The sequence below is a fragment of the Miscanthus floridulus genome, chromosome 8 (assembly GCF_019320115.1).
Source record: "Miscanthus floridulus cultivar M001 chromosome 8, ASM1932011v1, whole genome shotgun sequence".
Taxonomy (NCBI): Eukaryota; Viridiplantae; Streptophyta; class Magnoliopsida; order Poales; family Poaceae; genus Miscanthus; species Miscanthus floridulus.
Genome location: NC_089587.1, coordinates 48,742,168 through 48,757,726, shown reverse-complemented (window position 1 = coordinate 48,757,726; position 15,559 = coordinate 48,742,168). Strand labels below are relative to the sequence as shown.

The 15,559-nt window shown below is 45.2% G+C and overlaps 1 protein-coding gene across 1 annotated transcript; it reads left to right on the top strand.

Moving 5' to 3' along the window:
• Positions 1 to 13,775: 13,775 nt before the first annotated feature.
• On the top strand, positions 13,776 to 15,435 carry LOC136471922 (uncharacterized). Its single transcript, XM_066469663.1, has 3 exons — positions 13,776 to 13,862; positions 14,868 to 15,038; positions 15,166 to 15,435. Exons 1-3 carry the CDS (start codon positions 13,791 to 13,793, stop codon positions 15,418 to 15,420), a joined length of 498 nt encoding a protein of 165 aa, XP_066325760.1. The 5' UTR covers positions 13,776 to 13,790; the 3' UTR covers positions 15,421 to 15,435.
• The last annotated feature ends 124 nt before the right edge of the window (positions 15,436 to 15,559 follow it).

The following is a 15,559-nucleotide window of genomic DNA, read 5'->3' as shown; positions in this document are numbered from 1 at the left end:
GATATAAAGTTTGAAGATAGTCTTCCTGGAAAAAAATATGTAATGCTCATATTACTTTAGCAACATTAATATATTATATCTGTATATTCAAAGTTCACAAATGAAGAAACATGTGATATTTTTGATAAACTAAAAAACGCTTAGTTTATAAACTGGGTATCAAAATTGAGTTCCTATTTGACCATTATATATCCTACAACAAATCCTTCAAAAAAAAAGACCCTACATGAATATATTTGGATAAAATTTCGTTAACAAACATTGATCTATGAAGATAGAAAAAATTCTTCTATTGAAACTGCATCTTGAAATAATGGCATATCATATAGTGATGAATATATGGCGGTTGATGGGCTGGATCATTAGCGGATGGTTCGTAGCGTTGTTTCCAAATAATATATAGCGTGTTTATTATACAAGCCATGGATTTACATCGATCTAATTAATTTCTAAAGTAATTTCATTGGTGATCCTTAATTATACTTGTCATTTAGAGTTCCAAATATTCAAAACTTGCCTTAAGATATGTTTTTATTTAAAATCATTTAGAGTTCCAAATATTCATTTTTAGTTTCTATAGATTTTGTGATTCAAAATTTGGAATTTTCAATCGACCTCGACCGTTGACATGGCTTACACCAAAGTTGTAGTTTTCGACGTGATCTATAACTCGGCAGTGGAGGGCTCGGACGAATGTACAAAGAGATCGACGAATATATCACCTCGAAGCTCGGCAGTGTACGTACTGGAGGGCCTCGGGCCGGCGCGGTGGGGCAACGCGTGGTGGAGGGCCTCGGGCGCGGAGGAGGGCGCGGTGGAGGGCCACGGGCAAGCGCGGAGGAGGGGCACGGGCGCGCGCGGTGGAGGCCGCACGAGGAAGAAGACGGCGGCGCCGGTGTCACGGAAGGCGAACGGACGCGGCGCGAGGTCGAAGAAGAGGGCGGCGGTGTTCGACGAGGAAGAAGACGAGCAGATCGATCTGCCAGGCGCTGGAGGTTATATAGCAGAGGAGAATTACTCCCGGTGCCAGCCACCAACCGGGAGTAAAAACCCTTTACTCCCGGTGCGTATTACCAACCGGGAGTAAAGGTGCCTTTACTCCCGGTGCGTGTTACCAACCGGGAGTAAAGGTATACCTTTACTCCCGGTTGGTAACACGCACCGGGAGTAAAGGCTTTTTTTTGGCGGGCCACGAAACTGCAGCCCACCTTTACTCCCGGGTGGGCTTCCCACCCGGGAGTAAAGGTGGCCTGCAGTTTCGTTTCCCGCCTGTTTTAAGCAATAGTCTTGTTAAATAAAATAGAAATGCAATAGTTTTTATTAAATACATAGTAAATTAAATAAAAGGCATAAAATTATTTTGTTAAAAATATGAATTTTATTTTTGTTTATTGCACATAGGAAAAATCGATAACATAACTTTTTTTATTTTTTGTTAGAATTATAAAACATAATGTAACTAATATTTATTATTTCGTTAATGCAAAAATGTAGTGTTTAATTAAAATTATTAAAATTATTGGTTTTGGACAGGAAATTTGTTTTCACATCATTTTAACGTTAATATTTTAATTTTTCATCACTCAGTATCCTAATTTACCTTTTTGAGAGAGAAATCCCACCAAATCAAACATTGATTTAATTTGAAATATGACATAATAAACATCTGAATTCACAATTATTACATAATATCTCAAACACACACTATATTAAATCACTATATCATCAAGTGGGCACAGCAGTGAACTTCTTCTTTACGTATGTCCCTTGGTTATGATCGCTTCGTAACCATGGAGTGTCCTCATCATTTACCAAGATGCTAGGGTCTTTGTTCACTTTGAAGGGCGGAATTCGGTCATCCTTTTCATATTCTTCTGACATGTCCGACTTGTCCTCAATTCCCACGATGACTCTTTTCCCTGAAAGAACTATGTGGCGCTTTGGCTCTTTGGTTGAGTCATTATCGTTTTTCCCTCTTTTTGGTTTGGTAGACATATCATTGACATAGAACACCTGATTCACATCCTTGGTAAGGACGAATGGTTCGTCTTTGTACCCAATATTACTAAGGTCTACTGTTGTCATTCCATACTCGTTGTCTACTGTTACTCCGCCTCCGGTCACCTTGACCCATTGGCACTTGAACAATGGGATCTTCAAAGTAGGTGCATATTCTAGTTCCCATATTTCATCTATGCGTCCATAATATGTCTGCTTATTCCCATTTGGGTCTGTGGCATCTATGCGGACACCACTGTTTTGGTTGGTACTCCTTTTATCTTGGGCTACTGTGTAGAATATGTTCCCATTTATCTCGTACCCTTTGTATGTGACGATATGCCATGATGGTTGCATAGCCAATAAATACAGTTGCTCATGGATGCTCTCATCACCTTGACATTTTTTTCGCAACCAACCGCCGAAAGTTTCCATGTGCTTATGCGTAATCCAAGCTTCAGTCTTGCCTGGAAACTCGGATCGTAAGAGATCCTTGTGTGTCTCAATATACGGATCTACCAAAGAGGAGTTCTGTAGAACTGTGTAGTGCGCTTTATTGAAATAATCATCATCCGTACCAATATATGTTTTCCTCCCTAGTGTCCCCTTTCCGCTTAGTCTCCCCTCATGTCTCGATTCAGGAACACCAATCGAGTCAAGGTCGGGAATAAAGTCAACACAGAACTCAATGACCTCTTCTGTTCCATAGCCCTTGGCGATGCTTCCTTCTGGGCGAGCACGGTTGTGAACATATTTCTTTAGGACTCCCATGAATCTCTCTAAGGGGAACATGTTGTGTAGGAACACAGGACCGAGAGTGAAAATCTCCTTGACTAGGTGAACTAGGAGGTGTGTCATAATATCAAAGAAGGAAGGAGGGAACACTAACTCAAAGCTGACGAGACATTGAACCACATCATTCTGTAGTTTAGCTAGATCAGTTGGATCAATTGCCTTCTGAGAAATTGCATTGAGGAATGCACATAGCTTTACGGTGGCTAGACGTACATTTGGAGGTAGAATTCCTCTTAATGCAACTGGAAGTAATTGCGTCATGAGAACGTGACAGTCATGGGACTTTAAGTTACAGAATTTCTTCTCTGTCACATTTATAATACCCTTTATATTCGAGGAGAATCCAGATGGTACCTTGATGTTGTTTAAGCATTCAAACATGATTTCCTTCTCCTCTTTGCTTAGAGTGTAGCTAGCAGGACGTAAGTAATGGCGTCCATCATCTGTCTTCTCTGGATGCAGGTTGTCTCTTTCTCTCAAACAACGCAGGTCCTGTCGTGCTTCAAATGTGTCCTTAGGCTTTCCATACACACCCATAAAGCCTAGCAGGTTCACACAAAGATTCTTCGTCAGGTGCATCACGTCGATCGAGCTACGGACCTCCAGGACTTGCCAATAGGGTAGGTCCCAAAATATGGACTTTTTCTTCCACATGGGTGCGTGACCGTTAGCGTCTTTCGGAATAGGTTGGCTTCCATGTCCTTTTCCAAAGACGACTTTCACATCATTGACCATATCGAGTACATCCTCACCGGTTCGGTTGCGAGGCTTGGTCAGGTGGTCTGCTTTCCCTTTAAAATGCTTACCTTTCTTTCTTACGGGGTGATTTGCAGGAAGAAATCGACGATGGCCAAGGTACACGACCTTTCGACATTTTTTCAAGAATACACCTCTAATATCACCGAAGCAGTGTGTGCATGCATTATATCCCTTGTTTGACTGTCCTGAAAGATTACTTAGAGCAGGCCAATCATTGATTGTTACGAACAACAATGCTCGCAGATCAAAGTGTTCCTGTTTGTACTCATCCCACACACGTACACCTTCTTTATTCCACAAAATGAGAAGTTCATCAATAAGTGGTCTCAGGTACACATCGATGTCATTGCCAGGTTGCTTCGGGCCTTGGATGAGCACAGGCATCATAATGAACTTCCGCTTCATGCATAACCAAGGAGGAATGTTGTAGATACTTAGAGTAACAGGCCAAGTGCTATGACTACTGTTCTGCTCTCCAAAAGGATTGATACCATCTGTACTTAAAGCAAACCTTAAGTTTCTTGCGTCATTTGCAAACTCCGGGAATTCTCTATCGATTGCTCTCCACTGGGACCCATCAGCAGGGTGTCTCAACATATTGTCTACCTTACGGTCTTCTTTGTGCCATCGTAACAATTTTGCATGTTCTTTGTTTCTGAACAGACGTTTCAAGCGTGGTATTATAGGAGCATACCACATAACCTTGGCAGGGATTTTCTTACGTGGACGTTCGCCCTCAACATCACCAGGGTCATCTCGCCTGATCTTATACCGCGACGCATGGCATACCGGGCATGCATCCAATTTCTCGTACTCTTTGCCACGGTATAGGATGCAGTCATTAGGACATGCATGTATCTTCTCTATTTCTAGCCTCATAGGACAGACAACTTGTTTTGCTTCGTAGGTAGTGGCGGGCAATTCATTGTACTTCGGAAGCATCTTCTTTTGAATTTTTAGTAACTCTCCAAATCCCTTGTCAGATACACCATTCTTTGCCTTCCATTGTAGCAATTCTAGTGTGGTTCCCAACTTTTTCTGCCCTGCATCACAAGTTGGGTACAACAATTTCTTGTGATCTTCTAGCATCCGCTCGAACTTGATCTTCTCCTTTTCACTTTCACATTCTCTTTGTGCATCACGAATGACCTGACAAAGATCATCAGCCGGCTCATCTTCTGCGGCTACCTCTTCTTCAGCTTCTCCCCATTGCAGTATCATTGAAGCACGCACCATCAGGAATAATATCATTGTCGTCCCATTGTTCTTCTTCATCTTCTTCCATTACAACACCGGTTTCTCCGTGCTTTGTCCAACAAATATAGTTTGGCATGAAACCCGACTTGAACAAGTGTGAATGAAGAGTCCTTGAGCAAGGATATTCCACCGTATTCTTACATATGGCACATGGGCAGCACATGAAACCGTCGCGTTTGTTTGTCTCGGCCGCACGTAATAAAGAATGCACGCCGTCAATGAACTCTTGTGAGCGGCGATCAGCATTATACATCCAATGACGGCTCATCTGCATTACATGACATAAATATCATATTAAAACCTAGATCATAATTAATTATTTATACAACATGCGTGCCACCACAAAAGATACAAATTTATGAAAGCATCGCTACAATGTAGACAATCCCAACTACCACTAAAAGAACTAAAGCTAAAATACATTTCAGGAGCACAAGGATTTCGCGACCAATCTCAACTAAAACAGATAGATCCCCCGATTGTGCAACATCTTTGGGTTTCTTCGGCTGGATCACTGCCTCATTAGCCGCCGTATCTGCCTGTTGTGCAAGATATTTTTGCACGAGTTCAACATACTCTTCCTCCCAGTAGAAGCCTGAACATCGTCCACTGCCATCCCACTGAAATTAAAACAAAAAACTAGAACTTTAATCACAACCATCATGAAAATAGGTATAAACTAACCATAATCATTAAATACGATAAAATAACTCACATTGCGATCCGGACACTTGTAGAAGATACGATCCTTGTTGGGACCCTCCTTCTTCACTCGGTACTCCATCACAATCTTCATCTCATCACGACACTTGCCGCATGGAATGAGAGGAAGGCCCGGCCTAAGTCGCTTTGGAAACCCATGAGAGGCCGAGGACCCGGAAGCAGTTGCCATCTACTCTCTATACTCATTTTTTAATACACTATAAATTTCTTCTTTTATAAACAAATAAAATTAACAAACTATAAAATTATCTAGATCTCTAAACAATGATATTTTTAATGGTCATTGTGTTCTCGTCTTTTACTGCGGCAGGTAAGTAATTCATATGATATTTCCGCAAATTAACAGAAGAATGGGAATGTACACACATAACAGACTACTACGACGATATCGGGACGTGTGAATAAATAACCATCCGTACTAGTTGACCTTGCTTACGTGATCATCTCGGCGAGCATTTCTCCACCGGACAGCACCGTACTTGGTCAAGGAAGAGCTCCGATTCTATGAGGAAGGGAACACGGTCTCCCACGACCGTTGTCGCTCTCCCTCGTAGAATCAAAGCTCCTCCTTGATGTCCGTTACCGCTCGACAGAGAACATGCTTGCCGAGCTGAACACGGTCCGCAAGTTCAACTAGTACGGATTTTCTATAATTTTCTAACTATTTTCTAAGTTTTTATTTATATATACTACGTTTAGGTACGGTGATTGACAGACTACTACGACGATATCGGGACATGTGAATAAATAACCATCCGTACTAGTTGACCTTGCTTACGTGATCAGCTCGGCGAGGATTTCTCCACCGGACGGCACCGTACTTGGTCAAGGAAGAGCTCCGATTCTACGAGGAAGGGAACACGGTCTTCCACGACCGTTATCGCTCTCCCTCGTAGAATCAAAGCTCCTCCTTGACGTCCGTTACCGCTCGGCAGAGAACATCCTCGCCGACCTGAACACGGTCCGCAAGTTCAACTAGTAAGGATTTGCTATAATTTTCTAACTATTTTCTAACTTTATATTTATATATACTTTAACCTTCTTTCATGTAAATATGCAAGCTTAAAGTGATTTTGAGCTCAAATTGCTTACAAATGAAAAAAAACCACAATAAAGAACCATAAATATATATAGTGAATAAAATGGCATAAGAAAATGGTAAAAAATGAGAGTATGAGATTGGTAACCTTTACAACTGAAGAATCGACGGAGGAATCGAAGAATGGATGGAGGAACAATGGAGGGAGGGAGGAAGCAAGAACACTACTGCAGTGAGCTTCAAAATGTGCTGAGCTCGGGCTCGGGGAGGAAGGAGGAGACGGCCGATTTGTAAAGGGAGAACATTTAGTCCCGGTTGATAGATCCAATCGGGACTAAAGGTAACTTTCCAACCCCGGGCGCAGCCACGACCCGGGAGTAGACCTTTACTCCCGGTTGGAGCCACAAACCGGGAGTAAAAGTATACCTTTAGTCCCGGTTGGTGGCTCCAACCGGGACTAAAGGTCCCTGCCACCTCTGTCTGGCGCAGTAGCCGTTGGGCAGGGACCTTTAGTCCCGGTTGGAGCCACCAACCGGGACTAAAGGTATTTCTAGTCCCGGGGGCAAAAAATTCCGGGACTAGAGCCCATTTTGGCCGAGGATCAAAGGTCTGTTCTCTACTAGTGGGACAGGGTCAGCCCCAAGTGGGATGAGCGTGCTACAGGCGAGGAAGAAGGAGAGAGCAGGCACGCTTGCTCACGAACGGCGCGTGGGAGAGGATGGGAGGAAGAAGGACGGGCGCGCGGGAGAGGATGCAAGGAAGAAGGATGACGCACAGAGGAGCTCGAAGATGGAGGAACCTAGCGGAGCGAGCACGCCGCCTCACGGGCCTCCTTGTGGGCGAGCGCAAGCACGCCACCTCGCCGGCCGCCGAGCGCCGCCGCCGAGCGGGCCGCCTCATGGGCACGGGGCGAGCTCGGGGGAAGGAGGCACAGGGCTAGCTCGGGGGAAGGAGGCGCGGGGTGAGCTTGGGCAAGCTCGCTGGGGAAGCCAGGCGCTCGTGGAGGAGACGAGGTGCGCCGTGCCCATGTGCGAGACTCGAGTCCAGGCGGTTGGGATCGAAGAGATAAGGAGAGGAAAAAGAAAAGAAGAATTTTTTTTAAAAAAAACTGACAATTGGATCCCACCTGTCAGTAGCTAATCCCACTTTTGTTGTATCTGATCCAAACATAAAACAGGTTCGTCCCATCCCTCCTTAACCAAACAGAGAATGAAGCCGTCCCATCCCACGAATCAGAGTCAAGACCATCCCACCCCACTTTGACTCTCAACCAAATGCTACCTTAGGATGCGTTTGTTTTGGGAACGAGGCATGACATCCTGCTTTGATTTATGAGATGAGACTGTCCAATTTCTGTATTTGGTTGAGTATATATTGTAATTTTTATTTGGTTGGAAGGATTCATGGGATAGGATGATACAAGTTTTTTTTTACACTTTTAGCAACTATTATCAATTGGTCTCATATGTCATCCACGGACCCCACCTATCATTGTCCTTTTAACTGCCTTAGGCCCTGTTTGATACAAAGTATTTTTGGAGTTTTGGAAAAATACCATGGGTTTGTGAAATACTTTGGTTTTAGAATGCCATGAAGTGTTTGAGTGCAACAAACTTTATGGTTTTGAATACCATGGCATTGCTGAAACTGTAGTCTTTTCAGAGTTTTAAAAACTCTACTCTAGATCTCTTTTTTCTAAACCACGGTTTTGCTTCTAAAACTACAGTTTCTTGATACTATGGTTTCTTGATTTTACAATATCCAAACAAGGCCTTAATCTTTTCTTGCTGAACCTGTAGTCTTTTCCTTCTCATTCTTCCCTGAGTCGCTCCTCCCAGCCTTTCCCGGCGGCTCGAGCGAGCTTGTGGATGATGACATAATATGGCTCATGGCGGTGGAAGGGAGGTGGTGGAGGGGTCACGAGCTCTCGCGCGGCTAGGGTTTCTCGATGGAGGGAGGGGCAGAGGAGCTCTCGGCTAGAGATTGGGACAAAGTTGGGTTGGAGAGAGACGTGAAAGATAGAGAGATTGGGGTGGGCTCAATGGACGATACTGGCTCCAATATGTGTGTGAACGTCTAATGGGCGGACTAGTATTTAAGGAGACCAGCTGAGGTATTTGCACAAGCAGACATTTTAGCGCCCATCTCTGAAAAAATGCATCTGGAATTACGGAGACGGAAGACCTTTTTTCCACCCCATCCAAAATTAAAATGGTTGTCTCCTAAAATCTATTTTCTAGTAGTGTCTTACCCAACATTGGAGGTTCGCCAAGGTATGCACCTAGCCATCAAGTCTCTCATAGTCAAGGAGTTGGGTTTCCACACAAGGCTTCTACCAACCAAAGGCATAGCGTGAGTCAAATGATCTCACCATTACCACCTGAATCTTACGATCATCTTAACACTAAATTTCTCCACATAAGGGAGGTGTTTCGCCAAAAGGAAACACGCTCCTGACTAGGGAGAGTAGGTCCTAATGTGTAGGTAAATAGATAAATGTGCGGACGTGCCAGTATACATAAGTATACAAAGTAAGTAAAAGAGACACCAAACTCAGGGAACTCGGACTTTTATTAATTTATTTGAGAATTACAAAGTACACGTTCCGGATTATATTGAATTTGCGCTTAATAAATCTGACTAAACAGACGATCATTGATTGAAAAGTTCTTGGTTCCGGGGGCTTGTTAAGCCGCCGGTTAATTACATCCACAGTATTGGATCGTTGGAAAACCTCCGATTAAGCTGCAATGATGGTCGTCGTCTTGAATTCTGCACAAATATTCTCCAAGTATAATTGGTACCAATAATAGCCATATAATATATATGCCCCAAAGCCTTGTCTATCTTCAGTGAGAAGTATCCGGCCTCGGTCACGGAATTCATGATAAAGTCTCAAGTGTATGTTCGGCCTCGAACCTCGTCGGTCACGAACAAAAAGGGGTCTAGCCTCGTCGGTCACGAACAAAAAGGGGTCTAGCCTCGTCGGCCTCACAATTGTGATGGTCTCCAAATTAAAACCTCGTTGGTCAAGGAGAAGAAATGTGTCCAGCCTCGTTGGTCAGAACATATGTGCTCCCGGCCTATCGGTCACTGGATGATGGTGATCATTGCTTGAGAGACTTCATGATGATACTCCGGTCATATCGGACACGAATAAGTCTTTTGAACCGAGTGAATAGTATACTGGTAGTGCATACAACTATTTGAAGTCAGACGCTAAAAGCAAGTCACGCCTTGAGATGATACAAACATGTCTACCTGATCAATGAGCAAATTCTTTTATGGACTACTTAAAGCCCAGATTGCGTCATAGAACTTCCTAGGTCAAGGACTCAAGGAAATGACACTGTGCATGGATTGAAGATTACAAATAGGCAAATATTGCCATAAATAATATACTCGACCACATGCTTTTATCGGAGCAATGCACTGCCAGCATATATAGGTCTCTTTTATCATTGTCGAATGGGCTTTGATAGCTAGAAAATTTCTAATGATCACCAGCTGGAGTATGCATGGCACAGTAAGGACAACAAAGGCATTAAAATTTATTTTTTTATATATTGATTGCCGGCCACAGGAATCAACTCAGGTGAAATACACGAGCTGTAATGATCTCACAAGTATACGAGGGCATGGTGGTTGTATGTCAGGAACTAATTGTGGCCAAGGTATCTGAATGAACTTTCTGGTGGGTGTATTCCCGTATCTCAAGAGAGCTGAAACTTCTTTCACAGTACACGTGTGTTCTCAAGACAATTTGGAGGATGAATCTACTTCTGTGTGAACAAAACTATTTGGTCGAGCTCGAGTATTATGCCTGGCATCAGGGCAGCGATATCATCGGCAGCAGGCTGCACAATTTGATTTTTTATACATAGGACCCATCAGGGAGCACGCCACAAGCAGAACCCATCACGTTTACATAATCAGTGCACTTGTGAGGACTACTCTTGTTAAATCATAGGGCCGGATTCACAATAGGCCGCTAATAATCTGTCATGCCTAAAGTATTTCAAACATTCTGAGGATTACACGGATTACAGTACATTCTATTTCTTTCGGTTAATCCTCACGACAAATTGACACTTCATAGCACATGCTAATTACTGTACTATACATTTTACATCTTGCTTGCTTATTACACAGCACACGCACTGACAAACTTCTGAAATTTGGGGCACACATCTACTGAAAGTCTTCACTATAGCAGGCCAGCCTTATTCTTCAGAGAATGATCTCTGAATAAACCACTAGCCACGGTCCTCTCGGCTCTACAAATCTTCTATTGCAACATCACTATACTGCTGCCGAACAGCTCAAAGCATACTTTGCCCAGAAGTCTGTCTCTGTTGTTCAGAGCCATGCACTAACAGGTCACTCACTGCAACTTATCTTTTCTGCATTCTTCAGGAGTTTCAATGCATCATCACTGACACAGAGGATAAGAAAAACTCCTGGCCTGCTATAGCACACGATGGCCTCTCATGAATATTATGCTGACAGCCAATGAGTCTCACTATTGTTGGTGATGATTTGCAACATGCAAATCCTGCAATCTGCACATTCTTCTTTCTCCCCCTCTTTTACTAAAGCCAATTATTTTCCTGACATCAATCAGTGAAAGTGCATGTTCTCTTACACATCTGCATCTTGGGATCTCACTTCTTCTGTATCAAACCACAGTGACAACTCTGCTGTGCACCCTCCTAAGATGTAGGACTCTACTTGCTTGCTGTATATACTGAAGTCTATCGTTTCTTCTCAACTAAATCTTCTTGGCTCTCAAACTGCGATTCAAAATCTCTCTTTCTCTGAACTCCCAAATTTACTTGCTTTCACTGAACATGCAAGTCTCACAACTGATCAGACACCACTCTACCACTTCCACAGCTCTTGCTTCAGGATACTATCCTTCCTGTAAAGGGCTTCTCTGATCAAAGCCTCTAAATAATGAACTTTTGACAACCACCATTTGCATACCATGCCGGTCTGCAATTCTATCACTCCTTCACTCACACATCTGCACTCACTCTTTTCTTCAGCTGGAAACTCTCTGACTTGCATCTACTGAACTGCACTACTTGAAGCACCTACACTAAATCTGCCCACTTCTCCTCTCTAATGCAGTACAGTGCCTCTGCCTTCTCATGGAATTCATGCTCCGCCTAATTTCTTTGAACACACAAGTCTGCTAGCATGTCAGGCCCACTACTCTGTCAAACTATCACTGCTTTGATCACTTGCTGCATTCTTCAGGCTTTCTCCTATACTAATTTCTATATTTCTCTTCTTTCTAACTGCAACACAGCATTTTACTTGCCATCAAAGCTCGAACTCCCTTTCTCCTCTACTCAATCTCACTTCACTCACAGATCAAATACTGCTACCCTGCCACCTCTATTGCCTCTGCAATCTCCCACTTTCGCTTCTCATGATATAGCTCTTTGATCTGTAACTGTCAAATGAAACTACATCTACGGCCTCTTTAATCAAAAGCCTCTGAAATCTGAAACATTGATCTTATGGCACTTTAGTCTTGTGAAGATCACTAAACTACAACCTCTCTACTCACAACGACGCCACATCAACGCCCTTCTTTGCATCTGAATCTCCACTACTCCTGACACTTACTTGAACTTGCAATCTCCTCACCCCTCGTGGCATCACTCTCTGCAAAAACTACATGTACTGCTTTGCACGGGCTTCAAAGCCTCTGAATCTTGTGCCAATCACCACTTGCAAACTGCTGGAGCAATCGAACTTTTGCCCTCACACGCCTACAATAACATGGCAGCAGTGCTTTCCCTCCACTAGAACAGCTGGGTAGACACCATGGCAGGGCTCTCTCTTCAACTGGAAACTTCATAATTTGCATCTACTAAATTATAAATTATACTACTTCACCTACGCTCCCGAGATGCTGTTCTTCTTCTCATTCAGCCACACGCCTACAACAGCACAGCAGCTAGCGCTCTACCTTCTCCAACTTCTTCTAACTACACTGCACCATCTACGCTTCTCCTATCTCTGCATCACACCTCTACTGAATCTCCATCATTCTTTTCCTGCACCGATCACCTCACACCGCCCTGCAGCAGCATCTAACAAAATAAAACAAAACCCCACTGGTGGGGAGTCTCACCATTCAATGCAGCCATGGCGCTTGACCTCCTGCAGCGCGCGGCATCACCTCCCTCGGCGCGGTGTGCTTGGGTGGATGTGCGGTGTGTGTATGAGGAGCTGTGTCTGGCGGCGACGGCAATGTGATGGTGCCCGTAACTAACATTTTTTCTTTTTTTCTTTTCTTTTCTTGTTTATATCATAATATTCATATATTATTCATATCATCTCATCTCACACTATAAAGAGCAAGTTTTTTTAAAAAGGGACTCTCCCTCTATAATACCTGTTCGTTCCATTACGATTTCACCCTGTGTTTGTTTAATACGATTTTCCGCTGAGGTCATAGATGGAGCCGATGTTGTGTGCAAGCATCCAGTAGAACTTAACCCTAAAGCCAATCTCCATCTTTTTTTTAAGCCTCTCATCTGGATATAGCTATAGTATCTGCTACATGCACGAACGCACACCCACGCTATCCACACACACACACCACACGTGCACAACTAGACCTACAAGTACAAATAGATTGAAAGACCATGTCCTTCTTAAGATCACCTGGACCATCAAGGCTCCATAGGCGACGGTGCACGTCGCAATCCCATCAATCTCCATCATAATGCTGCAGCTGCCTTCCAACGCACGAGCACACGCCCGCAGTGCCGCACGGTCACTAGCTGCCCGCCGTATCCTGGCCGCCGGTTGTCCACCATCAAGGCCAATCGCCATCTTAAGAGCAACTTTAGAAGGAGCACACAAATCACGAGCCCTCATTTTTTATTTTGGTGCTTCCCCCATTTTTGTTGGGCCTCTATTGCATTTGCTCCGGCAGAAGTCCCTAAACCAAAACCCCAAATTCTCTTAACAGACACTGACCATTGGGACCCACTTGTCATCTTCCATCTTTCACCGAGGGAGGGGAAAGAGCGGCGGTGGTGCTGGCGGAGCCAGTGGCCACGCGGGCCTCCTCGCACCGCCGCGCTCGCGTCCCGTGCGAGCAGCCTCACACACGTGCCACTGTCGGAAGGGAGGAGCCATCCTCGGTGTGGCCCGAGCAGAGGCCGCGCTCGTGAGCCGCCGTCGTCCTCGCGCGATGGGGCGGGAGGCGTCATTCTCGGCGATGCGGCGGGAGGCGATGGAGCCCTACGCCGACGACACCCTTGCAGTACGTGCGCCAGCCCAATCCCTCTTCCGCTCTCTTCTTCGACGGTCAGATCTCGGTCGCCTGCGCCGGCGTCGGCACCACAAAGGCGCGAGAGGAGAAGGGGTGGTTCCTATTTGTAGGTGAGCGTCCGCGCGGCGGACGAGCAGAGTAGCGCGTGCGCGGCGGAGGAGCGAGTGCATGTCGGATGGGGGCCGAGGGGTGAGCCCCCATTGTCCCACTGGAATGGGGTCTAGAGCGTGGACCACCCACGCTGGCGAGAAGCTACCTCCTGCTTAAGGTTGAAAACGGCCGGAAAAAATCCGATTCCGACCCGTTCCGTTTCCTACTTTCTTCTGTCCGTTTTCGTATTTGTGGGATCCCGTTTCCGTATTTACGGAAACGGGAAAGGGGTTTTTCCGTTCGTTTCCGCGAGATCCCGTTTTTATCCACAATTGACCCGTATTTATTCCGTTTTTTCATCCCGTTTTCAATCCATGTGAGATATATCTAGAAATTGATATGTTCATAAACCTACTAACCACAAATTATGCATGTTAACACATGGTATACTAGTGAATATTGGACCGATAATTTCGTTCGAGTATATTATTTTGTGACTTTGTTCATGTGTACTCAAGAATAATTGATCATGTTATTCTAACTTATTTTTCTGGCTCTCCGTCTGTATTTGTCTGTTTCCGTATTTTTTTTGTATATCCTCATTCGTTTTTTTCCGAACATGATCCCGTTTTCACTAAAATTATAGAAACCGAAATAGGAGAGGAGTTTTTCTACCTGTTTCGGTCCGTTTTCAGCCCTGCTCCTGCTGCGAGCGAGACTGACGATGCGCCGGCGTACGGCGGCCTTGGGCGACTTGTGGGTCGAAGGTCCACTTTACTGCCCACAGTGGACCAGATGAGGCCCAAAACTTTCCATTTGAACAGGGCCCAACTCGTCACTATCTCTAAACTCCATTTTTTTCGTTCATTCATTTCCTTCTCGTCCCCACTCCGTCGGATACAACAGCTCGCCAACCGCAGCCGTCCGATCCCCCAGAAAACCCTAACCCTAGCGAGCAGAGAAAAACCCTCGCTCTCCCATAAGTACTCTCCTCTCGCTGCCCCGCCGCCACTTCCTTTCTCCTCCCACCTCGGCGGCCGGCCTCCTCTTCTCTTCACCCACACGCAGGTCACCGAGGTAAGCTTTGCTGCGCCAGCCTCCGCCTCCCCTTCCCAATCCATAGCCCGCGCGCAGGCACGTGCACGTGCCCGCGACTCCGTCTCCCTTGGCGCGGATCTGAGTCTTCGTTGGGCTCTCTGCGCAGATGTCGGCGGCGGAGGCGAAGGCGGTGGTGGTCCCGGAGTCTGTGCTGCGCAAGCGCAAGCGGGAGGAGCAGTGGGCAGCGGACAAGAAGGAGAAGGCGCTCGCAGACAGGAAGAAGGCGCTCGAGAGCCGCAAGATCATCTTCGCCCGCGCCAAGCAGTACGCCCAGGAGTACGACGCCCAGGTAAGCACGCTGTGTGCCCCCCTTCTCGACCTCGCAGTTCCTTGCTGCTTCCTGCTGTGCTTAGCTGAATAGTTGCTACGACGATGTAGCGTCTGCGTTCGATCTGGCGAGTTGATTTTGTTTCATATAAGAATTGCATCCGTTTGAAATTGGTGTGCGCATAGCAGTGTTGGATCAAATTGGGATTGCTGCACTGTTATCGCCATGTTGA